The sequence below is a fragment of the Leptonychotes weddellii genome, chromosome 1 (genome assembly GCF_054177405.1).
Source record: "Leptonychotes weddellii isolate Sample4059 chromosome 1, ASM5417740v2, whole genome shotgun sequence".
NCBI lineage: Eukaryota > Metazoa > Chordata > Mammalia > Carnivora > Phocidae > Leptonychotes > Leptonychotes weddellii.
In genome coordinates this window covers 120,151,591-120,179,239 of record NC_138369.1, presented here as the reverse complement: position 1 = coordinate 120,179,239, position 27,649 = coordinate 120,151,591, and the positions used below count along the sequence as shown (strand labels likewise).

Here is a 27,649-nt window from a genome sequence, read left to right as displayed (position 1 = left end):
AGCAGATTACTTTTTTTGGTAATTAGAGTTTGTTCTTTGCTAACTTTTTATTAAATGCAATCTAAGAATATTACTTCAAAAATAACCCCCTACCAAAAATATATGGTATTTTGTAAGATATGAAGGAAATAGTCTTTTTTTTTTTTAAGATTTTGTTTATTTATTTGAGAGAGAGACAGAGAGAGCATGAGCAGAGGAGGGACAAAGGGAGAGAGAGAAGTAGACTCTCTGCTGAGTACGGGGCCTGACATGGGGCCCTGATCCCAGGACCCTGAGATCATGACCTGAGCCGAAGTCAGATGCTTAACCAACTGAGCCACCCAGGCACCCCAGGAAATAGTCTTATTTGAGCTTTTTAACAATCCTCTAACCAAAGCAGAGTAAAAAACCCTATTCCACAGATAAGAATATCAAGCCTCAGAGCAGCTAAGGGACTTCCTAATGGTCACATAGCCAACTACAGGGGCCTACATTTAGAAACCAAAGCATTTATAACTGCACCATTTGTTTTGGTTATGATTTGGGGGGTGGAGGGGTTGCTAACATTCTCTTAAACTACCAGAACTCTATCCTTGTTTTACATTACAAAATCCTACTAAATTCCTATTTCACTCGTCTAAACTCATGTTGTGACAGTTATCTTTTTTGTTTTGCTCACAGTATGCCTCTGCAGTTGAATAAACTTTTTGAGGTTTAAAAACCATGATTTAGAACCTTCTCAGCCCAGTATCTTACTTGTTCTCAGTGTATGTTTATTGATAGTGATAGCAGTTTGCTAGAATTATACTTTAAACAAATAAAATATAATCTATTCAAAAGTACATTCGTAATGTTCTATATAATCTTAGTATATAATTTTTCACAAGTCATAAGTTATTTTTAGAAGATAAATACTGTGTTTGGAAGCCATGATTTATATTCGTGATTTCCTCCCCCTCAAGGAGGAAAAAAAAAAAAAAAACATGTAATTTGGCATGTTGAGACATGTTCCATTTATCCTTAAAGACCAGCTGCTCCTTAAAGAGGAGGCGTATTTTTCGTTCAGCCATCCCGATCTCAAAAGTTTTTTCATCGTGCTGCTTACGATGTTTACGTGGGCTAAGTGGAGGAATTTAGAAAATGTTCCTATGTTATACCCATCGTACTGGCCAGGTATGATTTTGTCCTCTGTTATACCATTTCTCATTACATCTCAAGTTGAAGGAGTTCCCACAATTCAACTGAAGAGGCTCCGCTAGGAAATTTATCATCTAAAAATTTTGGGATCTGCTGCTCTCTCACTCAGCATCAAGAGGCGGATCTCAAGAAATGACAGCATTTAAGACAGTACTGCTGGTGGAAAAATCCTCTGCTTCTTGATGTTCCCCAAGGGATCAGTATTGTCATAGGCCGTCCTGCTGAATTGATAGAATAGAATGCCCCAGAGTCATCAAGAAAGGGTCAGTTATGTGAATAACCTAACCTGTTTGAGAAAATTCTCTCCCTCAGTGGTTATGATCACATCTTCAAAGCTTAAAGGAATGAGCTTACGTTTGGTGGAATTGTGATTTGATAGATAAGTATTCATTCCCTGAAGATGCTGTACAGATTTAAGAGATTTAATGTACTCGAGGCTTTCTGTTGTTTCTACTTCCTCCCTTAAAGTCCATCCCCGATAAATTGCCATTCATTTTTGTCCTTCAGATTTTGTAGTTTTTAGAGAGGGAAGAACCTGACTGTGAGTCATATCTGTAGCCTGGCCTGGAATGAAGTGAATGTGTCTGACGCATCCCCTCTCCACGCACTGCTGTTAATAGCATGTTATGTATAGCAGCACAAATTCACTTTGGGATCCGAAACTGAGTTTCGGAGATGCTTAATAGAACCTTCTCTGACAGACTGAATGATGTACTTCTAATGGGTAGAGTGAGGGGTGTTTTTAGTTTTGAATCTTAAGAGGGATTGTTTTTAGCTTGTTACCACCTATGAAGCTAAAGGAGATTTCCTTCTATTCCTAGTTTACTCGGAGTTTTTAATATGAATGGATATTGAATTTTATCAAACATGTTTTCTGTCTGTTGACATCATCAAATGAATTTGCTCCTTCCATTTCTTAATGTAGTGAGCTATATTGGTTTATATGAAACCAACCTTGTATTCGTGTGCTAAACCTAACTTATTTGTTATATATTACCTTTTTTGCTGGACTTTTTATTCTAACATATATTGAGAACTTCTGCATCCGTATTTATGATTGAGAATAAGGTATAATTTTTTTTTTCTTATATTATCCTTGTTGGGTTTTAGCATTGAAGCTATTCTCCTCAAATGAGTAGAGGGTGTCCTCCTTTTTATGTATACCAGAATAGCACATGTGAAATTAGAATTCTTTATTCCTTGAATTTTTGGAAGAATTTATAAGTAAAATCCTTTGGGCCTGATATTTGCCTTGTGGGCAGATTTTTAATTACCAGTTAAGAATCTTCACTTTTCTGGTGTTGCTCTGAATTTCTGTTTAGTTGAGTGAATTTAATAAATTACTTTTTCTGGGAATTTTTCCATTTTGTCTGAGTTTTACAATTAATTGCCATAAAATCTCTAGTTAGTCCTTGGCAGACAATATCATCTGTCTTTTCAACAAATCAACTTCGGTTTTGTTCATCCTCTCTATTAGATGTTTTTTTGTTGATTTCTCTCTGCTCTTACTAAAATCTTTTATTCTTTCTATTTTCTTTCATTGTTTTTCTTTTCCTAGCTGCTTTGGTTGGATGATTCACTCATTAATTTTTTAGCTTTTTTTCTTTATAGTATAACATATAACCAAATAAAACTTCTCCTAAGGCTGGAATGACCAGATATTGGAGTTTGTCCCAGGTCACTTATAGTTTATGCCTAATGGAAGTTATTGCTCATAGCTTTCCTTTTTACTCCCCCAGATGTCCTGATTTGGACAATCAGTTATTTGATTTCCCTACCCAAGTCCTGCTTTTTAGCTGCATCCCTCAAGTTCTGATTTAAATTAAAATTCTGATTTAATTTAAAAGCTCAGTTCTAAGTGTTTTCTTTTTTTCTCTCAATCCTGTAGTTCTTTAAAAATATATTTCTTAATTTCCAAACATATGGGAGTTTTCTAGTTGTCTGGACTATATGATTTTTATTTAAATATCATCAAGAGAGTATTTAAAAGTAGTTATAGAAACAGTGTAGGCTCTGGAGTTGGGCCTGGGATTGAATCCCACCTCTGCTACTTCCTATCTGTATGACCTCAGGCAGGCACTTAACTTTGTCTGAGCTTTGGTTTCTTCATCTGGAAATGGGAGAATGGTAGTTACTTACCACCTAGAATCATCGGGTGGATTAAATGACGTCATACTGGCACAGAGAAGGTGCTCAGTAAATGCTAGCTTCTGTGACACTTTTTAAAGATCACTCTCGTATTCCATAAAGGAATCTTCCTAAAATGATGCAGATAGCACAGCTTAGAAACTTCTGTTGCTTCACTGGTTAAGGGTAAGTTTTTACCATGTAAAGCTCCCTTTATTCCTAATCTTTTCCTCATCAGACATATTAGTGTTGTACATATAAAGCTAATAATACTCTCACCAGCTGATATTCTGAGGACATCCTGTATTTCCATCCCCGTCCTTCTTCTGTGTTTGATGTTAGGAAATCAGACAAACATCTAGGCCTTTAAAGGACATATTTTGTTCCTCATCTATCAGTGTTTTATCACAGTTTAGATGGGCCAAATTTGAGTCGAGACAGTGCTGACAGACCTCACAGAGCCCTGCGAGCTTTTTCAGAGTTCTGTGGTGGGCTTTTAGGGAGTGTTCGAGTTCTGTTTGGTAACAGTGTCTGGCTCTTGGAATATGGCAGGAAAGTAAACATTAGTGTGAAATAAATGTGAATAAAAATCAGCATTTTCATTCTGAGAAAGGAGAGTGGATATTGGGTAGGCAATTAGTGGACTCTGTTATATGTGTGTGATAGTTTTCTCCCAATTCCTTAATCTCCCCTTACGGTTGTCTAGCTTCTGAATTTCGCTTGTTGGGGAGTAGGGGAGGACATGGGCAGTTGATGGTGGTGTTTGAAGGTAATGTATACTGAGAACAGCGAGCCAGGCCCTGTTTCATGCATTAGCTTTTGTAACCTTTACAACAAACTTTTGGACAGGTATCCTGGTTGTCCTTACTTTATTGATAAGGAAAATGAGGCTCAGAACAGTTACATAACTCACCCAAGGTCACACAGCCAGTAAGTGGTAAAGATTGGATTTCAGCCCAAGATCTTCTGCCTTCACAGCCACAGCCTCTCACCCGACTATGCTGCTTCCCTGTTCTATCTTCTCTTAGCCTTAATGGAAACATTAAGTACATGGTGTTGGTTTCTTGGCCGACTTTATGTATCATCTCCCGGCGGCCTCTGAACCACGGCTACTTTACCTGGCACCCATAGCCACTGCGTAGCCTTCTTCCAATCCACACTTTTCTCCATTCTTCCTCTAAGCATTGTGTTTACTCTGTGTGTTGGCAGCAGAAACCGAAAAGGAAATGCAGAAAAAGCATCTAACGGTTTTCATAACGTAAACCAAATGTTGGTAGCGTGGGTGAGCTCTTGGGAGGAAAGGCGCTATATAAATCTGACAAATAAATAAATAACTGGTTCTTTAAATAAACTGGCACCGAAAAAGCTTTAATCTGTAACCTATTGAATTTAAGCTCACTTGATAGTCAGAAATCTCCTTTTGCTCACCAACTACCAACTGTGAGTTCACTACGGCCTGAGGAGTTCTGTTGGGATGGCGGGTGTGGGAGGGAGAAGGGAGCGGGGTGAGCAGAAGGGGTTTGTGAGGAACCAAGCCGCTCCTCCACTGAAAATGATTGCCTGCCTCAGTAAACAAGAGGCATCTTTGTCCTAGCTGTATTATATATACAACACATTCTTAGATACTTCAAAAGGATTGCGGAAAGGGGAAGGGGGTTCAAATGAAGGTCAGTGAGTAAAGTTCACAGAATGTATTTTGAGGACAAGAGTGGAATTACTTTACTAATCTCTGCAAATAAAAGCCATTATCAACAGCAAGCTCTGAGCGAATCTTTCTCCAAACATGTTGGTTTTGTGACCTACCCTTAAGATCCCCTTTGCCATGCCACTCCCTCAAAACAAACCAGGACTGAACCATCCCAATTATAGAATCTGTTCTGCAGATCCCCGGCCCCTAAGCTCCAAGCACCCTTAAAGTGGGGCTTGGGGGAGGGGCAGGGGCTGCTGGCTGGTACCCATATGGAAGTACCTCTTCCTCAAGGGGCCGCACCAGGCCGACTCTAGGGTTTCATTCTGGAAGGTGAGAAGCTAGGCACCGGGAGGAAGTGAAGGGCTTGGGCCTGTCAGCTGCAGGGGCTCTGGTTACAGAACTGAGCGGTTCTGCGCCCTCCCAGAGCCATCAAAGGAAGTGATTTGTGGAGGTCACCTTTGAAGGAGCCAAGATGGTGGCAGAGGGGAGAGAATGTGGAAGATGGGTGCCTCTGTTACTGTTTCTTCCTGCTAGTGTAAGGTCTGATCTCGGAAGCTAAGCAGGGTCGGGCCTAGTTAGTACTTGGCTGGGAGGTTTGGTACTTTATAAAAATAAGGCCTTGAGAATATCTTCATCTTTCTTTTCTGCCCACTTCTTCAGAATTCGCTTCAAAAATCAGGTTTGCAATGGGCCGCTGCTGCCTGTATTCTAAATGTCAAGCCTAAACCCGGGTTTCAAATTTACACTTCTTCAAAGACCCTGGAAGGGTTTCCTTAAATAACAGCAACCTTGAAAATCCGCATTCCTGAAGAAGTTCCACTGTAATGCATTCAGCGCCGCTGGGAAAGGCTCTCAACCCCTTGAACCTTAAATAGTTTGTACAACTTGTTTAATACATTGGCCAGGCAGATTCTGATGTCTTTGGTGTCTGGGATAAAAGGATAAGCATATGTAAAACTGTTTGGTGATCTTCATGTTATGACATGATCTTGCGGTACTGCTTTTGGTAAGGTAGTAAAGATCCCCACAGAGTGAGTGCCTTGCTAAACCCTGATCTAAACAATGTTTCTTCTGCATCCAAATCTCTTCAGTTAAAGATTTTGAATCTTGATATTCTAGAAATCTGTTGGCCACCTGTTGCCACAGATTGATTCAAATCAAATTCAAGTTATTTTATGAAAGCTATTCATAGGATTCAAGTGAAAGTTAGAGTAAGACCTTAATATTACAGGATTCTATTGTTGATTTTAAATAACCCACTGGAATTCATTGTTGTAAATTTTTTATTTTTGAACCTGAACCTCGGCTCCTGCTTTCTACCTGAGGGCATATATTCACAGTTGCTTTTCTTTATACACAGAGATGAGTGTCTTACACATATTTCATGGATCGAGACCTCACCTTGGGGGTTACCATCTCTAACTTCTACACCTATCCTCCAACTGTGGTGCAAACCATGCTTTGTAGACATGATTTTATTTTATCATTCCAGTAGCATTTTGATGCATAATACACCCCCATGTTACAGATGAGGAAACTGAAGCCAAGAAAATTTGCCCTCTATCACTTTCCCTTTTACTATACTGCCCTTCCAACAGAGAAAGTGCAGTTGACATACTTTTGGATTTTTCTGACAGCTGAAGGATATTAATGCTACCCAATTAATAACAAAAGGCTTTTATTGTTCTGTCTTATTATATGGTAGTGTATATTTATTAAACTGCAGATGAGCAAAAAAAGAAAATCCCCTAATATCATAACCAACCAAAGATAAACAGTGTTCACATTTAGTTATGCAGCTCTCTCCAAGATTTGTATGACACCATACTTTTTTTCATAAATAATTTTTATTTTTGCAAAAATTTGATGTTCTTTGTAACTTCCACAGTATGTCAAAAATATCTTTCCAGGTTCTTACATATTTGTGTATTACATCATATTTGATCATTGCTCTCAACTAAAGAGCTATATCACAATGTGCTTAGCCAGTTCCCTTGTTGGAGGCTTGCACTGGTGACCATCCTTGTAACTAGATCTCATCATATTTATGATTTCAGTGCTTTTTCTGTGCCAGGCACAGATCTATTAACTACCGATTCATCCTCCAAGTAACCAGGACAAACCTTTTCTCTCTTAGTACTTTTTTGATCACTAATGACATTGAACTTCTTGTTTGTTTACGATCATTAGTATTTCTTCTTTAGTGATTTTCCTATTTATGTCCGTTACCCATTTTTTTCTACTGGGATATTCATTCTCTACTGATTTTTAAAAGCTGCTTATGTCAACAATATTGCTGTACCTGTTAGAGATTTTTCTCCAGCTTGTTTTGTTTTTGGTTTTTGTTTCTGATGTTTTCTGACTGTTAGAGACATTCTCCTCGGTTTGTTTTCTTTTGATTTTGTTTCTGGTGTTTTTTGAACTGTAGAAATTTATACAATGAGGAATATCCATATTTATCTTGATGATTTCCACTGTTGGTATGATGTGTAAAAAGGTTTTCCCTCACTCTCAGATTATATGTTTCCACATATATTTTCTCTGTCATTAAGGTTTCACATTGAAATCTTGAATCCATATGAAATTTATTTTTGACACGTGGTATAAAACAGGGACCTTCCCCTCACTAATTTGAAATGCTAACATTAACAAGTAGTAAATTTTAGAATATACCTAACAGTTTTTGACTTCCCATTCAATTCCTTAGATATGCCTATCTTTCATTCCTTATATTGCTGTTTTAATTATTGCCAGTTTTAGAAAATTTGTGAATATATCTAAAAGATCATTATTTCTTTTCAAAAATTGTTTACTATTTTAAATAAAGTATAGAATCATTTTATCAAGTTGATTGGGAAGGCATTGCTTTTAAAGAATAGTCAGTGAACCAATAGCTTCAAAGTCCTCTAAATGTTTTCTCTTTAACTAAATTTTCTTTCTTTTCCTCAGAAAAGAGTTTTGGGGTGCCTGGGTGGCTCAGTTGGTTAAGCGACTGCCTTCGGCTCAGGTCATGATCCTGGAGTCCCGGGATCGAGTCCCTCATCAGACTCCCTGCTCAGCGGGGAGTCTGCTTCTCCCTCTGACCATCCCCCCTCTCATGCTGTCTCTCTCATTCTCTCTCTCAAATAAATAAATAAAATCTTTAAAAAAAAAAAAACAGTTTTAAAGTTTTATTCTTATGTGGCCTACACATTTCCTGATTATTCCTAGAGATTTTCTGTTTTTCATTGCTATTACGAATGGGATTTTTTAAATTACATTTTCTAACTGGTCAATTTGTACTCTTTGGTCTTTAAAATTTGATTCTATCTACAGGTAAAAGAAGGAATGAACTAATAAACATATGTATACGTTAGTCCTATTTGCAAATAAGTGGTCTTATATATTTAGACACATAACCTGGCCCAATTGTACAGAGGGACTGTATGAAATAAACATGCATGGGAGACAAGAGGCTACCGTGTCATTGCTTTGATTGCTTTTTTGCCACTCCCTGACTCAAGAGGTCTGAAATATGCCCTGTAATTTTGGAAAGAGGGTAAAATGTTCAGAAATAGGCATTAATAAGTGCTTTGCAAATAATTTCATTTATCTGAACTTCTAATTCCCAGTGCTAAATCAGAGTAGGCATATATCATGTTCTTAGCTAAAAACTGTAACTACTTTCTTCTTGCAGATTTCAGAGACAACTGTCTGAACCCTGCCACCCCTTCCCTCCTCAGTCGGGAGTTCCTGGAGATAATCGCCCCAATTACCACCGGCAAATGTCAGAACCGATTGTCCCTGCAGCTCCCCCGCCCCCTCAGGGATTCAAACAAGAATACCATGATCCACTCTATGAACATGGGGTCCCAGGCATGCCAGGCCCCCCAGCACATGGGTTCCAGTCACCAATGGGAATCAAGCAGGAGCCCCGGGATTACTGCGTTGATTCAGGTTAGCACAAAGTCATGCCATTTCTTCCTTCATTCTCTCATTGATCTGTCTGGTCGTTATTGTCTTCTATGTGCAGGGCTTTAGGAAATAGTTTTATAAAAAATCACCCTCAAAGAACTTAGGAGCTACTAAAGCCTACTTGTTTATTCATAACTAAATACAAAACAAAACAGAAAAGCCATCCAGTGGGAGGAAGTGCAGTAGTTATTCAAAAGTGGTGGGGAGCACACCTCTGAGTCCAAGCCTAAAGATCCAATCGTGGCGATGCCCTTTTTAAGACCTATTATCTAAGGGTCACTGGACCTAGGAAATATCATTTCTGCATTTTAGTCCTTGCCCCTAGCTTTACGGCTTTCCTTTTGAAAAGGGTAGACTCACAAACTCCCAATATGAGCATAAGGAAGAGAGTCTACACGTAGAATGGGATTCTTTCTATTCTTGAAATGAATGGTATTCTGAGAAATCACCTGGTATGTCATGACTATATGGGGTGCTGGGTACACCATGGAAAAGGCTGTCTTGTTGATTGCCTCATGGGATTCACTGCCCTATTGCATTCCTTTCATCTGGGCAAGGAGGCTGCTGGTGTCCTTCAGAGGCTGCTGATGTACACGGGGAGAGGTAACATGTTAGGGCACCCTTGTCTGGTTGTGGGTTACCTCTTGTCTAGAAACATAAGCATATCAAGAAGTTTAAGCTGTGCTTGGGGGTTCCCCCCTCCTCTGCCACCACCACACACACTCATTCACGAACTACGAATCTTATAGGCCAGGCATATTAAATGAGATCATTAGGGGTAAGAAGAGTTGGAATTCTGCATTTGGCACATTTAGAAACTGTTTCCTCCTCTTCTTTTCCTCTTCTTTCAGAAATTACTTAAACTTTCTCACTCTTTTCTTGCAGTTGGTGCTAAAGGAATTTGAGGGTGGTGGGTAGGTTTTCAGCCTTTTCCATGGCAGTTTTTCTTGAAGACCCTGGGGAAGGGTGGGGCAGTATGTATTTGAATGAATTTTGCAAGTGGAATAGGCTATATAGTTTGCTCTTGGCTTTCTGGGAGATAATACATAGATTGCTCAATTCAGGCAGAAATGGATTATGGGAAAGGCTGGGAGGTAGACAGAAGGGAGACATCTGTTGCTTTATGATAAAAAAAATTACCAAGCGTATAGGTATTGATAGCTTGTAAAATTCTCACTGGCATTCCTCCTAAAAGCTTTGATGTATTTTTCTCAGGAACAGGCATGACCAGCAATATTTTTCCTTGGGGATTGACATTTTAATCCGTCCTGAAGAGTTTTTTCACCCCACCCCACCCCACCCTACCCCACCCCACCCCACCCCACTTAAAGCAAGACACTCAGCAGATGTTACCATATCTGTAATTCATGTGTCCCGCATGGGCACAACTCAACCTACCAGCTTTCCTCTCAGTGGACACCTGGATAACCTGATGCTTGAAAAAGAGCTCACTTGAGTTCCGGTTTCATTCCAACACTTCCAACATGGGGAAACGTCCTTGCAAATGGCCTTGCCCTCGCTTCCTAACCTCAGATCCCCTAACCTCTTTGGCCTAAAAAGGGGAGCAAATTGGGAAAGATCTAAAGCACCCCTCATCCCACTCTAACCCCCAAAGCCCCTGAGTCAGTAGAGACAGAAGGCCAAGCTCGGCCTTTTGAAAGCCAGTTTCTTTTTATACCATTAGCTCTCTGCCCAGATTTGGTGTTAACTAATTTCTAAAATGAACAAGTTATAAGAATGAAGCATCATTTTTTCCTTCTCGTTCTCTTGATGAGGAGCCAAGAGTCCTACTTTCAAATGGTGGGTGAGGGTGTTGCCCATGTTGCCAGTTAGGGTGGCACCTCTGTCCCAGGTCAAGACCAGAAAGACATGACCTGGGAGCAGGAGAAGGTCTAGGGGCTTCACTGCGGGGCTGCAGTTCAAGAGATGTGCTGACTCACGTACAGAAGCTACTGACAGAGTATGTGTCTGTTTCTCTTTCAGAAGTGCCTAACTGCCAGTCGTCCTATATCAGAGGGGGGTATTTCTCCAGCAGCCATGAAGGTGAGTAACTTTTTAAAAAAAATAATATTCAAGCAAGCTTAAAATTTCTCAGCTTCCAGGCTAAGATTTGGGATCATAGATAGGTTAAACCTTTCTTAAGTCATGAAAATGAGAGCTAATTGATGGTAACCTTCAGTTATTTTGAGGCACACTCCTGAATGCAGTGAGGGCCACCATCATTTTCAATAGTAATGGCTCTCACTTTTCAGAGGTCACAGGATAATATGAAGAAAAAATAAACCAATCTGGTTCCCCCATTTCCATCCAGGGAGGTGTATGTGGCCGTTTATAACATTATCAGCCTGAACTAGAACTTGGGAACTGTGTGAATACTTGAGATGGTACGTTTAGGACTTCTTCTCTGAACACTGAAACGGGGAAGGGATTTTTTTCTTAGAACATTTTTCCCAGAAGTACATCTTGTTTTTTGTCCTAAAGATTTATTTATTTATTTATTTATTTATTTATTTATTTGACAGAGAGAAACACAGCAAGAGAGGGAACACAAGCAGGGGGAGTGGGAGAGGGAGTAGCAGGCTTCCTGCTGAGCAGGGAGCCTGATGCGGGGCTCGATCCCAGGACCCTGGGATCATGACCCGAGCCAAAGGCAGACGCCTAACGACTGAGTTGCTTTTTGTCCTATACATCTGTCCTTAAATACCCAAGGCAGTGTGATTCCCCAAACCCATGGCATCAGCTTCACCTGGGATCTGTTGGAAATGCAGGTTCTCGGGACCCACCCCACACTGCTGACTCAGAGGCTCCAGGGGCCCAGCACTCTGGGTTGTGACACGCCTTCCAGGGGGTCCTGATGCACGCTCAGTTTTGAGAACTGCTCTAGCATGGAGAGTCACAGCTTTGGTTGCACGCTAGAATCAGCTGGGAGCTTTTAAAACTTTTGGTGTCCGGGCTTCACCCAGAACAAGTAAATCAGAAATTCTGGGGTGGGGCTTAGGCATTAGTCCTTTTTCAAGGTCCCCAGGTGATTCCAGTGTGTATCCAAGGAGGATTGAAAAGCTCATAAGACAGTACTAGGAAGCATCTGCTCGTTTTTTAAGTGATTGGTTCACAAGCATGATTTCTATGGGTAGCTGCTTCCCGCTGACCTGGTGAGAGGGGACACCCAGTGGGGTTGCACTGGGTGCCCGAGGATATTCTGAATGTGTGTCCAGCCCTGGGAAGGAAGAGCTGTCTACCGGACCTCTGACTGTGATCGATCGGCACAGCTGTGTGGGGCTCTCTTCCAGGTTCCCGAATGTTTCTGCGGCAGCAACTGATGTCTGCAGCAGGCAAACTGGGAGGGAGTGGGGGAAGAGAGGGAGGAAAACACTGTGCATAATTACAACATTTAGAAAGGAGCATGCTCTTACAGGAAATATTTTTAGTAAAGCATTGGACTGCTTACTACACACAGAATATCTGGCGAGTTTGTGTGTTTCCCCCCTACTCTTTCCCATTCCTCTCCCTGACCACCCCCCATGCATCGGAGAAGCTAGTTTCAAAGAGACCTGCATTCTTAATTACTCTAAATTACCATGATGTGGCTTCTCCTTCCTTCTTCTATAGGCTTCACTACGGATGCCAGTTAGTAAGACAAGTGTTTCTGATTGGCATCTGCGATTACTAAGATAGCCATCCTGCCTTAGTGCTCGTTCACCTGGAATCTCTGTGCGGCGGGTAAATCTTTCCTCTCCACTGGGCTCCTCAAACAGGTTCTTCCTTCCTGCCACCTTTGAGTGGTGGGATGGTTGTGGCCACAACTGCTGTAACTGCTGGGGCAAATTCAACTGACTTAATTTCACTTAAGCCAACAGCATCTTGCAGATGTTTTAGAGGACCTCGTGGGGCAGTGACTAGAAACCGCAGATACACCGAAACGACACTCATGGCAGGCCCTCATCTGATTGGTTTGAAAACCAAACCTAGAATTTCATTGAGATTTACTTTTTTTTTCCTGTATACTGTGAATGTATTATCCTTACCTAGAGGAAGAACAGGAAGAAGAGCACTAAAAATAACATGGCAAGTTTGACAGATGTGTAAACTTTGAAGGAGTTTACTTATAATGACTTCATAATGAGGCAATTAAAACATCACTGGAGTGTCAAAATCCAAATGGAAAGTCAGGAAATTTATAGCTTCCTGGCAGCCAAGGCAAAAAAAAAAAAAAAGAAGGAAGAAAGGAAGAAAGAAAGAAAGAAAGAAAGAAAGAAAGAAAAGGGATTATGTAATTCTTGTTGATAATATAAAGTATAACTATTTGTCATAAGAGTCAGTTTCCTAGTACCAGACTGGAAAATAAATTTATCATAGGAGGCACTGAAACCCTGACTTAAAAGCTAGCATTGTATTCTTAAATCTTTTTTTAATGGAGAATCTTTCATATTTATTCAAATATTTGTTGAGCACTAATTATGTACGAGGTGATATGAGGATACTAAGATATTCAGGACATGGTCCTTATCCTCAAGGAATTTAGAATCCATAACAGAGACTATATAAGGTAAAGCTCTCACATTATCTGATTAATTTCTTTTTGGGGGAGAGGGGGAGGGAGAGAGAGAATCTTCAGGCCCAGTCTCACAACCCTGACCTGAGCCAAAATCAAGAGTTGGACGCTTAACCGACTGAGCCACCCAGGCACCCCTACAATTCATTTCTTAATAGTACTTATCACAGTGTACAATTACTATCTTAATTTTTTTAACATTCATTTATTTTACAGTTATGTGCCAGGAACTACTCTTGACACGGAGATATAAAGATAAACAGATCAATGTAACAGAATATATGTTAATAACTCATAATATTCTCACACAACTAATTCTCATACAATTAGCATCTTCCGCTGTCTGCAAATGAGGAAGCTGGAGCACAGAGGTCACACAGCCCATCCAGGTCCATCATTCTGGCTCCATGGCCGACACTCTGTAATGCTCCACAGTACCCCGAGGCTCAGTTTTCTTTCCCTGCTTTATTATATGTCTCCTCCCGTCAGGGTACAAGCTCCATGAGAGCAAGAACCGAGTCTCTATTCTTCTTGTTATCCACCCTCTTCTGGTGCCTGGCATAAATATTTATTGGATTAAATAATAAATAAATGTCAATAAAATATACTTCCTTTGATACCGTGAAGCAAACAGAGAAATAGTTCTTGGGGCTGAGAAAACAAAGATGAATAATACAAACCTCAAGATAATCTCAGTTTCTTCCAAGTTGGGCAGTGCTTTCCCAGTCCCAGGCCTTTTAAGCATGGCACTGGTCCTGCCAAGAAGAACTTGATCTTGGCCAATTGTGAAGAAAGAACAGCCGTTTATTTCTTGGCGTCTTTACCCGTGGACTTTTCAAGTGCTAGCAAATCCCTCTCAGAATCTCAGGCTAGTCCTTCACTGCAGCGCAGCCTCGCGGCCTGTCCCCGCTGCACCCCAGACACACGCACACACACCCCTGTAGTACCCAGCCAGGTGGATGGAGCAGGGCACTGGGCTGAGCACATGGGAGCTGCCGGGGCTCTCTGCTGAGGAGTGTGCTGGAAGAGGAGCAGGCTCGACCACAGGGAGGGATAGGGTCCCCATCAAGCCTATTAACTGACTTTGATTTGAACCGCTGATCTTGTCAGGGTCCCTGGTGACATGACTGGGTGGTCAGCGCGGAGTGCACATTAAGGGTGTGTGGATTGAGAGTGCCGGCCATCCTTCCTTCTCCTTTTTTTTTTTTTTTAAGATTTTATTTATTTATTTGTCAGAGAGAGACAGTGAGAGAGGGAACACAAGCAGGGGGAGTGGGAGAGGGAGAAGCAGGCTTCCAGCGGAGCAGGGAGCCCGATGCGGGACTCGATCCCAGGACGCTGGGATCATGACCTGAGCCGAAGGCAGACGCTTAACAACTGAGCCACCCAGGCGCCCCCTTCATCCTTCCTTCTCCTTGACCCCTTTCACTTTTTGCCCTCTTTTCCTTTCATTTCCACTTACATGTGTTGAGCCCATCAGTTCCCCTTTTTTGACCTCTGTTTTGTTGTCTCTATAATGAATACGTTTTTATTGCTGGAAAGTCTCTTCAGATTTCTTCCATTATGTCTGGTGATAATACTTCCAGCTTGCTTTTAAACTTGTCGCTGGTCACAATCCTCCACAGGCCCAAGTCTTTACTCATTTTGGCAGCATTGTCTACCCTCCAAGCTCTTTCATAATTGAATGAGGTACACGGGCAGCCTCGACAAGTCCTGAGAAAGGTTGAAATTAATATTTGCTAAAAGGAAAATGGCAAGACTATGTACAGATCAACCAAATCCTCCCGGCTAGGCCAACTGAAATAGATGAGATGTCTTCTCAGATATAAAAGCTTAGTCACAGCAACACTGACCTATACAGACCTCATAACAAGATGTGAAGGAACTTACTGGTGACTCAGCACTTCCCTGCAGTCTTAGCTTGAATGGCAGGAATCGACGCTTCTCTGACTGAGACATCAGAACACGAACACCTAAGTCCTTTTGAAGCCCCCCAAATTCAGTCTGGCATACATATGGCAATTAGTAGGGCTTAGGACCTGAAATAGTAGAATTCCATTTTAGTCCTTAAAGCCGGAGTTTTAGTAGAATACAGATAGAATTTGTTAAGCAACATGGTCTTTATTTTTAAATTTTCCTTCAGGTTTTTCATATGAAAAAGATCCCCGGTTGTACTTTGATGACACTTGTGTTGTTCCTGAGAGACTGGAAGGTGAGTAGCCCCTCCAGTTTGTTGCTAAGCCGGAATGTCAGAGGTATCAGAACGCCTCAGTCTTGTGAACGCCAAGTTGGCATTAACAACTCCGTCATGCCCAGATTGTCCAAGAAACCTAAGACTAAAGTATTGCATGTATATCCTCGTCCCAAATAGGCAAAGTCAAACAAGAACCCACCATGTATCGGGAGGGGCCTCCTTACCAGAGGCGAGGTTCTCTTCAGCTGTGGCAGTTCCTGGTCACCCTGCTTGATGACCCAGCCAATGCCCACTTCATTGCCTGGACAGGCCGTGGCATGGAGTTTAAGCTGATAGAGCCTGAGGAGGTAAGCACTGGTGCTGGGCTTGGAGGATATTTGATTGGTTGATGATGATGATGATGTCTGCTCTTGTTTAGTTCTCCACTGAGGCTTTTTACTGTGTTAAGTTTGCTCTTCCTTCTCATTCAAATTCTGACCTGGCCAATGGGCTTGGTAGTTCTCTTCCTAGTAATAGGACAATTTACAATTTGGGAACAGGCAGAGTTCTCCACTGTAGAAAACACAAAAAGTATTAGTAACATGTCTGCAAAATCAGAAGAGTGAGGCCATGAAGACAGGCATCCACACAGCATCTGTTTTCCATCTTGGAAAGTCTTTTTCAAGTGTTGTTTCAGTGATACCAGCTTGTTTTGGTGTGGGTCCTCGTATGTCACAGGCTATATTTGAGGCTACATGAACATATTGTATGACATTTTGGTAATATCAGACGGAACTACCCCACATTTCAAATGGCTCTACCCTAGAGAGAGAAAATGATCAGAAATGGGTCAATCTTATGAGCCTAGATTTTTCTTAAGTGTATTATGTGGCATCACAATAGTTGAGAGGTAGCCCAAACCTTCATTATTTTAATAGAAAAAGAAACACCACCAGAACTATAGACAGAAAGGCCTACAGACAGCACCAGGACCATTTCTTCAATGGGGAGAATCTACAGAACCCCTTTCCTGAATATCACATAGCAAAGTAAATTAAATCATGTTCTCAGTTTGGCATATTCCAAAGGGGTTGATTTCAAATTTCTATTTGATTTAGACTCAAGAGAGATTATAAATGGGAAAAAAAAATGCCCTGAAAATCTGATGTAGGCTTCTTTTGGTAGCTTATACCTAGGTATTATATGCTAAACCAGCAGAGCAAAAGGTATCTTTGGGTTGGGTGTAAATGAAATGGGAACAGTCCCCTTGGAAGGCATTTGAGCAAGAAGGGCAGTTTGAGATGTTCAGTTAACTCCGGGGCTCACTTCAGCCCACCAAGGGTATCAGTTGGCCCCGGGGGGTTAACAGCAGGAAGTAGCCACTTGGCACTTGATTTGGAAGAAGAAAATGGTCTGAAAGTTAAAATGAGAAAAGGAGACTATGTGGATTGGAAAGTCTAAAGAATCCTGGCTGATAGGAGGGCAAGGAAGGCTTCACTAAAGGCAGTTATAAAAGAAGGATCTGTCGTGTTCCCTGTCTTGTATCCTTCATAACAATGAAAGTGTGTCAACATCTCCTATCATCAGCCGTTTCCGTTAAGACTGAGTCTCCCTTCAAAGCCAGAGTTTGGTACGCCTGTGTTTTTCGGAGTCTTCTCCTGGGGCAAGTCATGTGGAAATGGCCCCATGCTCGAGAGCCATCCACCCCACCTTCTTGGCCTGGTTGGTAGGAGGCTTGAAGAAAGCGTGTTGCCCGGACCCACTGAGGCTTGCTGCAAGCACGTCTGTCATGGGGCCAGTCCTTATTGATTTATCTCATTTCACAAACAGGAGCTTTTATTACTTTATTGCCACTGCCTCGGGCCTAAGCAGAGCCTGTGTTGTTGCAGGTAAACCTGGTTATGACCCTCTGTAAAGCTGTTATTGAATCTTCTGCTCTCCTACCAGCAGGAAAGACAATGATGAACAGATGGCAAAGGGCGCCTGCTTTCGTACTTCATAGAGAAACTAATATTAATCCAAAACGCTCATGAATGCCAAGTAGCCAAGTCACAGGAGAGGCCTCTGGTGGCCTTGCACCTCCCTCGGCTGACGGGACCGCTTCGTTTCTGCAGGAAGTACTTCTTTCCACCCCACCTTGAAATCCCCCAGCGCTCCGCGAGCTCGGAGTGTTCGGTTCTCTGACGTTCCAGAACCGCTTCTGTGCCGAGTGCACACTTGGGCCGCAGGACATGCCGCGTGCAGCGTTGGTTGAGCTCTTTCCCTACTGGTTGTATAACTTTGCCGTCCCCACTCTTTGTTAAAGTCAGGAAGAGACCAACTCCTCGAGAAAGCTGGAAGACGTTGTCATGGGGGGAGCTTGAAGGGTGAAGCGGAGGAGGAAGCTGTTTGGGACGTAATTGTAGGCAGCTGTGTGGCTGAGTAGTGCACTCTGGGTAATTATCCATAATATCCATTACACTGTGCATGGAAATTGTGGTTTTAGAACTGCGTTTTGGCAGGCCCCCTAATCAAATGTCTTTTGATAGTCATCCAGCTTAGCACCCTCTCAATTATGACTGACTCGGCTTTAATCTGGAGCCATTTTAACTGTGAATCTGCATTAATGAATATTTTGGGGGGTAGGGTTGTTTGTTGAACATGTGGCAGATAACTGATGCCATGGGGAGGTTTAAAAGGATGGGCTGCGAGAAAGAGCTGCTCCCCGTGCTGTGGCTTGCTCTCTCTTGAAAAGGGAGGGGAAAAAAATGTGAGGTTTTTTTTTTTTTTAACTCTTTCTCGGCCTCTGTCCTCAAGATGCGTGTGATCAAAGTAATGAATGGGAAAATGAAAGAAAGAGCTGCTAACAAGCTCTTGCCTGCTCCCCTCCCCCCAGAAGTAGGGCAGCCCTCATTTCCAGCAGCTTACGGTTGTGCCGCATCATGCATTACTGTAGGAGGAGCAGCCCTGGGGAAGGCTACTGAATCACAGGGCCCCGGCCCAAGAGGATGAGTCAGTAACTATGGCTACCAGAGCTGCTCGGAAGTCGGTGCATGTACAGAACCTCGCTCCAGTAAGCCATTGCCTATGCAAGTGACGGCAAAGAGAGGTCAAGGCTGAAGTTGAAGAATATTCCAGAGTTGATTTCCACCACTGAATCCAGTAAGGCGATGAGGCCGGGCTTCCTTTCAGGTGCCCTGCATCACTTGCGGGCTCACAGCAGTTCAAGGACAGCTTCGTAGTGTCCTTTCTTTGGAACAGGCTGGAAGGACATGTATTGGTTGAGCAGGTCTCCCTTGCACCGCTGTTTCTGTTGGTTTAAAATGTTTATCTTCTCTAACCAAGGGATGGATTTTTGGTGAATTGTGCCTTTTTGGCTATTTCGAAGAGACACTTGAATGGGTGCAGTATGGAGAAAGGAGAGCCAGGGACATCATGCGTGCCATACGGGGCCCAGGGCAAACAAATGGAAACTTCGCTTTCACACGGTCTGTTGCAAGGCAGAGAGGAATCATGGCTATTGAATTATTCTAATGTAATCAGGACAGACGCATTCTTCCTTGCTTATCAGATCATTTCTGGTATTTTTAAAGGTCATTTTAGAATCCTGATTTCAGAAGATGTTGCTTTCATTCTGCCCAGATGCTTTAAGGAAGTATTTTAAGTGAAATGCTTTTTTATGATCCGCTTTTCCCATTTGCAGTCTCCCTACTTCCCATTCCATGTGTAACATCTGTTTTTTTAAAGCTCAAAGGAATATAGTTATTTTGTGTGTGTTTTTTTTAAGTTTCCAAAAGTGACCTCAGATATTCAAAACATGGCCCCTGGTTTCCATACATTTAAAGACCTCTGAGGAGACTCCCATTTCTAGAGTTACTCTCCTCCTACACGGACGGTCATCCTTACAAGTAGGATTTGGATGTTGAGATACTTGAGAACAGAAATTGCTTGGCTGTCCCGACAATTGGGTAAAGTCCACTAGGAAGTTTTCTTGCTATAAGGCTTCTTTGCCCAAAGCTCCAATTACATCTCCCCATCACTGCACCTCAGGTGGACTGGGTTGGATATAATGCACTTCAGAACTGTTTGGGAAGCCCTGTTAATTTTTCATTAAGTGGATAATGGTGCTGCATGTTTTAATGTCCATTCTGCAAGTCTGCTGGGAGCAGGGGATTGGATGGCAGTGGGCTGGAATGATCTGGCTCCCCCTTACTCCATGAGCTGCAGTAAGTAAACAGCTCCCAGCCCCTCGCCAATCTTATTAGAATTGAACTTTTGCTCTGCTGGCCCATTAGCAACTCACTAGTGTGTTCCTAATGTTTCAGGAATGACCATTCTAATTATTCCTTATTGACTGCTACAGAAACCATAGCACTTAATGGCAACATGTTAATGGTCTATGGGTATTGGTCAATAATTCATATGTGGAGAAACAGTAGAGAGCCTGCTTCCTCTGGGACATTAGCCAAGCCCTCTGCAATCTTAAAGTGCTAGGATTCTTCCACCTCTGGATCTCACCTCTCTTAGCGGTTGTGACTGAATCATCACCTTTGTTGAATGTTGGGTCTTGAGGGAATTAAGTATTTTTGCTTCCAGGTCAGGGAAGTGGACCATTGACCAAAGCAGTCAAATCACAGAACTGGCGCTCCTGGGATTGGGAGAATACCACTAGGCCCAGGGAATTAGTTTGCATTGCTCTCTACTTTCCTGTCTCTTTAGGTTGCTCGGCGTTGGGGCATCCAAAAGAACCGGCCAGCCATGAACTATGACAAGCTCAGCCGTTCTCTACGCTATTACTACGAAAAGGGCATCATGCAGAAGGTGAGCCATTATAAGAAGCACCTAGACCTCTCTGACCACTTTCAAAGAAAATGTCAAGGGCTTCTATAATGTGACTGTTTATAATGGCTAGGAGAAAATGTTAGCCTTGTAAGTGATTCTGTGGTAGGAAAAAATCTTGGGAGAACAAACTTAAGAGTCAAATGAGATATAAAGGATACTTTAATGCTCTTGGGAAAACGAACACCAGAGGTTGCACGTGGAACACACTATAGGAAAATTAGGCTCCCTGGTTTTACTTAAACTGCCTCTAATTACAAAAATGTCCAGAAACATAGGCCAACAATTGCATCCATAAAGGAGTACATGAAGGAATCAACTTGAAGGCCTCCACTGCCATAAGAGCTGAGTTGAAGTCTTTAGCTGTCAAAACACCCAGACCTCTAAATATCTTGGTTAAAGACTCTCAGTAGCGTTAGAGGAGTAAGGAAATCCTATTTCTCTTTCAGAATTTACAGAAAAAACTGGAACGCAAGTTAAAAAAAAACCCAAGGTTTGTAAAATGGCAGCAGAATCACCTAGTACCAGCTCACTCTTTGCAAAATAAAGGATAAGGCGTATTTTGAGGAAACTGGCACAAAATCTGAAAATCCCGTGGATAGGCAGAAGTTGGGGATGGTTAATCACTGGTTGGTTCATCTTTCTTAAGCCACCATATTTTATGCCGTGCTGTTGCCCAGATTCTAGCATTTACACATTTAGGCAGTCTGTGTGGTGGGTGGCCAATAAGATGCACTTGGCAGAAGCATATGGCCATTGCCGCTGAGAACTTGTCTGTGCCGAAGCCAGGCTGATCTTTCTCATAGGCAGGTGGTAATGTGACCCCATATTCCTCTCACCATCTTAAAAAATATTAAACAGCTTGCCATGGTCCTCTGGATAAAGAAGAAAGGTGAAGTTAAAGATAAAGTCTTACAGACTTTCTAGTGCTTCATACAGACTGTAAGGCTATTCCCAGTCTGGGCACCATCACCCAATTCCTGTTTCCTCACCCACACTTGACTGCTCTCGCTGGCACGGCCATCTTCTCTTAATTAATGTAGGATTTGTTTACCAAAGAATATACACCATGTGCATGGAGGTCATCAAGCATATTTGAAAATGAAAAAAAACCCCACCTATTAAGCTATCATCCTATTTAAGAACCAGAACATTCCGAATGCCTTCATTACCGGCCAGCCGATCATCCCTGCATCACTCCCAAGAATCTGAAGTCCTGGGACTGGGTGTCCTTTCCTGCTTCCGGTCGCACCTGCACACCTTTCTCTCACAGCCCTTCTCTCTGTACTGTAATGTAAGCTCCTGGGGGGCAGAGCTGGGGGTTTGACTTCAGTGCTTGGCACAGAGTTGATAGATAACCTAGGAAGGGTGGTTGCTCGATTTCCCCTTTGTGTAAGGTGTACAATTCAGCGGTTTTTTAAATATATTCACAGAGTTGTGCAACCATCACCACAATCAATTTTAGAAGATCTTATCACCCCAGAAAGAAACCCCAAACCCACTAGCCATCACTTTCCATTTCCCCCAAACTTCTCACACACACACACACACACACACACACTCTCACTCCCCTTTTAATGTTAATACTATTAGGTGGAATCCTAAAATTCAGGAAGAAGTGCTATCATTCCTTCGCTGTTCCCAACTCCAGATCCAACCTGAGGGAATGTGACAAGACATAATCACTTGAACTACCGACTGAGTTGTCCCTGTGACTAGGTCGTCAGTTGTTTCAGGAAGTAGAAGAGAACTTCATTTCTGAGAATGAGGCAGGCAAAGAGTACAGGAAGGCACAAGAATGAGGCTTGGATGGGTTCAGATCCTAATGCTCTCATTTATTAGTTGGGTGCTTTATATTAACCTCCCAAAGCCTCTCTTCCTAATAAAAGTGGAGATTAAAAAAAAACAAACAAAAAAACCCTGCTGTAATTTCACAGGGTAATATATGTGAAAATGTTCCAGAGATAATACTGTGCTACCCAATGTAAAGGATTGTTGTTATATTTATGACATGACCCGTGAGTGAAAGAGAACTGATTAAAGGTGAATGATAGCATGCCCGTGTGAGGAGAGAGGTAGAAAAGCTGTGGTCCCAAACCCTCAGCTTTTGAAAGGGAGGATTGAAGTGCACAGAGGTTAAGACTCATTAGTGACTGAACGAGGAGGGGAAGCCATCCACTCCTGGCCCCTGATCTCATATTATTTCCACTATGCCCTTTTGCCTCCCTCTGCTGTGTATATGTACTGGCTTTTGGGGTGGGGCATCAAGAGATTTAGGGTAAGTCTGTAGCTTAAAAAACTAAATAGGGTTGATGGATCGCGTACATCTGCTACCCTTGACTTGCTTTGGCGAAGATGTTGCTTGTCCCGTTTCACTCCCACAGCCCCTGATTCCTAGTGTTTGAATTCCAAAGAACGTTGGCGCAAACAGCCATGTTCTGGTGACTAGACAGACATGTCACCATAAAATAAGCTTTCGGACCTATTAGGAGAATTCTGCTGTTACCTCTACAAGCTGCCACTGTAGCAATGGATTTTTTTAAACCCAAGATTTGGAAGCAAAGCCATATTTCTGCAATTAAAAGAGATTTTAGAATCACAACAGAATGACCAAAGAGCAGGGTTAACTTCAACCTTTCGAATTTTTGAGCGTAAAAATATTTTATCAGTAATTTCAGCTGCCTTCCCTTGCCCCTTTGCATTACCCAAGCAAAGCGCATTATCAGGTTTGATTTTCAGTGGTTGGGTCCTCTTGCACTGATGCTAAATGACCAGCAGAGAATAGCTGATCCCGTTGACCTGGATGGCTCATCAACTACATCATGAGACCTTCGAATCAAAACCTTTGGTTCTAATAATATTATAATGCATAAAATTCATAAAAAGGTAGTTAGCAGTTCTTCGGTGTAGCAGAACCATGGAATGCATAATTTAAAACTGCAGCTAAGCCAAAAAGCAATTTTATTTGGCTTTGGAACACATTTAAATTTCTACATAGGCTCTTCTGATCAAATTCCTAGCCCTTCCAAATAACAAAGCAGTACTGTGAAGACTGTGAACTTCGGTGGTAACTGAAAACAGGGTCTGACTTCTGCCTTTCACTTTTCAATCCTCCTTGTAACACCAAGCACCAGCCTCGACATAACCTTTCTTTCTAAGCTGTGAGTACGACACAGTGAGAATTTTCCTCTAAAAGGACTTAAATAAATAAATAAATAAATAAATGGCGAGCCTATCTACTGTGAATTTGAAATTCAGATGTCTTCAACTGCTGAGCGGTGGTGTCAACAAAACACTTGGCAGATAACAGGTCCCCGAGATTTATCAAAATAAATCTGAATGATTTGGACAATCAGCTACTAATGAGCCTCCTTTGGTCCCTGGCTCCTTGAGAACCTGATGACGTAAAAATACCTCATCATCCTTCCCTGGGTTTCCCCTTCCCCCCGTGCCCTGTTCCAGCTGGGCCTGAGAAGGTGTGTTTTCTCTCTCTCAGGTGGCTGGGGAGCGATACGTCTATAAATTTGTCTGTGACCCGGATGCCCTTTTCTCCATGGCCTTCCCCGACAACCAGCGTCCGTTCCTGAAAGCAGAGTCCGAGTGTCACCTCAGCGAGGAGGATACCCTGCCGCTGACCCACTTTGAAGACAACCCGGCTTACCTCCTGGACATGGATCGCTGCAGCAGCCTCCCCTACGCCGAGGGCTTTGCTTACTAAGTTTCTGAGTGGCTGAGCGGCCGAACCCTAGAGCTAGCAGTTCCCATTCAGGCAAATGAGGGCAGTGGTTTTGTTTGTGTTTTTGGCTGTTCCTAAAGCTTGCCCTTTGAGTATTATCGGGAGAACCCAAGCTGTCTCTGGATTGGCACCCTTAAAGACAGATACCTTGGCTGGGGAGTGGGAAAAGGGCAGGGGCGGAAAAGCCATCAAAAGGCTGGTGCCTCAGCTCTGATCCTGACAAGGTTTCTGGGAAGAGATTGCAATGGAGCCTCCTTCCCATGGACAATATATGCAAAGCAATACCTTGTTCAGGTTAGTGCCCACAAACCAGGACAAGAGTGTGTGACAATCTGCATTGATCATGGACTACTAATTGCCTTTACAAAGAAGGGCTCTGATTTGCACAATTTATTGAAAAAGAAATGACAAACCTATAGAACGGTCGGCTAAGAAGCTGGGGAGGCTCAACCCGCGAAGGGTTAAAAGTAGATCTTAAAATTCGGAGAGTTCTTCTAGCTCAAGCTGAAATGTTTTCCCCCTCGGTCTAGAAAGAAGGGGGGAAAGTCAGAACAGCTGTTACCCACTCCATGGTTCTCAAATAATAAACCGTTGCTACTCTTGGGAACCTTCTAGCCATGTGGTCACCAAGTAGAACAGCCCCCTTTCTCTTTCCAGTCACACGGCTGTGTGTCGATGGCTTTCATTTTAGAAGGGTGATTTACACTTTTGACAGTATTTTGTTTTGCTTTGATTCGGGGGATCATTTTGTTTTGGTGGTTGTTTTGGAAAAACAGTTTATAAACTGATTTTTGTAGTTTTGGTATTTAAAGCAAAAAAAAAAAAACAAACCTTTTGGTAACTGTGCACTGCGTCCTTAGCAGGGCAGTGCCGACTGATGAAGACGCTGCAGCTTGAAAGGGGCTTTGCTGGGGGCGCCCCCTTAGCCGCGCACAAGCCCACTCTATTGCCTGCTTTGTGCTTTCTGCACCAGACAGCCTGACGGAACATTTGCACCTGAGTTGTACATTTTTGAGGTGTGCAGGGCAGCCCGGACACACCACTTAGATTCTATGTGTATAGTTCCCCGTGTCCTCTAACACGCCCTCTCTGGAAAGCATATGTACATAATACGCGTCATGTCCATTTGACACCTGGCCACCTGGTGGGAACCCTGGGGATGTCTCCCCGGGCATGACCGATGACAACTTCCATTTCATCAGTTTGTTTTCTTTTCTTTTCTTTTTTTTTTTCTTTAATCCTTGGACTTTAAACCCTGCATATGATTCAATAGGGTTTGAGATGTACGTGTGACACTGACAGGTAAAAAAACAGTGCTAGCATTTTAGTTTCCCACCACCTTAAAAAAAAAGAAAAAGAAAAAGAAAAAGGTTTACTCCGGTTGCTGTATGATATTGGAAAAGTTTTCCACCCCCCAGCTAAAGCGATGTGCAAGTCGGCCTCAGAGTAGAGGAGAAGTTCCTAGGAAGTGGTAGAGTCTTGCTGCCTGCTCCGCCGTAGGATCCCGCGCCCCCCGCGGCACTTAGCACGCTGAGAATGACCGCTGGTCTGCCGCTGCGCCACACAGTGCTGACTCGGTGAGGGGAAGAGACACGCTTTGAGTTGTTTGCCTCTGACTGGGGCGTGCGCCCGTCTCCGCCAGCCCCCCTTCTGACCAGCAGCCGCACGTCTGCGAAGAGGTTCGTAGGGAGAAGGGGTGCGTTTTATAGCAACGAACACACGAGGTTTTTCTCTACTGGAAGCTAATTAGCCCGCCAAGGTATTGAACCTCTAGCTTGGGCCTTAATTAGCATTGTACTCTAATCAAAGGACTCTTTCCCAACCATATTTATAGCTCTCTAACCTACACATAGTCTATATATAGATGCATATTTTACCCCCAGCTGGCTAGAGATTTATTTGTTGTAAATGCTGTATAGGATTTTGGTTTTTTTGTTTCTGTTTTGTTTTGTTTTCTTTCTTATCCTGGTTTGGGTTTTCTTTTTTTGATGAATTTATGCTGTCTTAGCAAGTATGAAATAACCCTCTGTAGCCTGAGCTCCCCCCACCGCCCCCCCGTAACTATGGGGCCTGTACTGTCACGGGACACAGGATGGCGCATCACCGTTGCATTCCCATTGGACTCATGCACCTCCCGGATGGTTTTGGTTTTTTATTTGTTTTCTTTTGTTTTCGCTTCTTTTCCAGAGTGTGGAAAGTCTACAGTGCAGAAAGGCTTTAACCTGCCAGTTGATTTGAAGTACTTTCCCCTGCGCAGGGCCGTATGCATCCTGCCAAGCTGCGTTATATTCTGTACTGTGTACAATAAAGAAGTTTGCTTTCAGTTTACCAAGTGCCTGAAACCTGCCTCTTTCTTGCCCTCTGTGGTCTAATTTGAAAGCAAGCAGAAGCCACCTGGCTTCCTCTCTCTAATTCCCTCTCTCTCTCTCTCTCTCTCTTCCTCTCCCCCCCACCCCATTCTCCCTCTGTCCCTCTCAGCTATTTAGCCTTACCAGTGGACTGGAGTAGAGACTAATTAAAGGAACTGTTACCTGGAAATAGAAGTGCATAGTGCTCTTTGGCCTTACCTCTTAAACTCTAGATAAAAACTGAATCCGAAGCACTAGGAGGTAGAGAGGTCCTCTTCCTCAGCCAATGGTGAGCTGAGACCACCCCATCTCCTTGAGCCCACCTACCTGCTCAAAATTAGTAACCATTTTTTAAAGCCTAGCTCCTGTTTGGACCCTGGACTGTGTGTAAGATTACTAATTAGGCTAGGATTGTGAGTTCCAGAGTGATTCTAGCTCATCCCCTTGGATACATACTTGCAAAAACAGTAAGCACCTAAGAAATTCTTCGTTACTAATTTTCCCCCAACAAGCTTTAATCATAACAAGTAAAATTTTTACCAATATCAGGCTGTTCCTTTGGGAAGGACAACAAAGACTTCAGAAAGTCTTGGCCTGTTTTTTTCCTAGACGTGCAGCAGAAGGAATTTTTTTTTTCCCAGTGCATCTCCTCCTGGTGGGCATGTATCGGTTGATTGCGTGGGGCAGGTGTGGTGGAAGGAAATACAGGGTGCCGGGCTGTGTGCAGGGCTGTGTGCGGGGCGGGACCATGCCGTGTTCCTCTTTCACGCTTTTCTGCACCTTCCTTTGGGCTTTTCAAGACTCCTGTTACAGGAGAGAAATAAGTAGAACCTTTTTTCAGGCCTCTAACAGAAGGCTTTCTGTAAGTTTATCTACCATCTTTCTTTCACTCTTTTACAAGCCCGTAAGTGTACAAACATCTGAGACTGAATCCGTGCACAGCGGCTCGAATCGGAGCTTGTGAGGCCTGAATGCCTGCCACATAAACCCATTAGCTTCGACAGATTAAGAAAAGATGCTTGCAGAGAAGGCAGCGGAGCCGAGGACAAAGCGAGCTTCACCACGATAAGGCTCT

General features: G+C 42.7%; 1 protein-coding gene across 3 annotated transcripts in view; it reads left to right on the top strand.

The window, feature by feature from the left end:
• The window catches only part of ETV5 (ETS variant transcription factor 5), a 59,027-nt gene extending 32,473 nt beyond the window's left edge, over positions 1 to 26,554 (top strand). For all 3 annotated transcript variants that reach the window (XM_006733402.3, XM_031028248.2, XM_081831092.1), the window contains 6 exons: positions 8,670 to 8,929; positions 10,931 to 10,990; positions 15,643 to 15,711; positions 15,871 to 16,040; positions 20,371 to 20,472; positions 23,987 to 26,554. In XM_006733402.3, the coding sequence (XP_006733465.1) occupies positions 8,670 to 8,929; positions 10,931 to 10,990; positions 15,643 to 15,711; positions 15,871 to 16,040; positions 20,371 to 20,472; positions 23,987 to 24,208 (883 nt within the window). In that variant the 3' untranslated portion in view covers positions 24,209 to 26,554. The remainder of the gene's footprint in view (positions 1 to 8,669; positions 8,930 to 10,930; positions 10,991 to 15,642; positions 15,712 to 15,870; positions 16,041 to 20,370; positions 20,473 to 23,986) is intronic.
• The last annotated feature ends 1,095 nt before the right edge of the window (positions 26,555 to 27,649 follow it).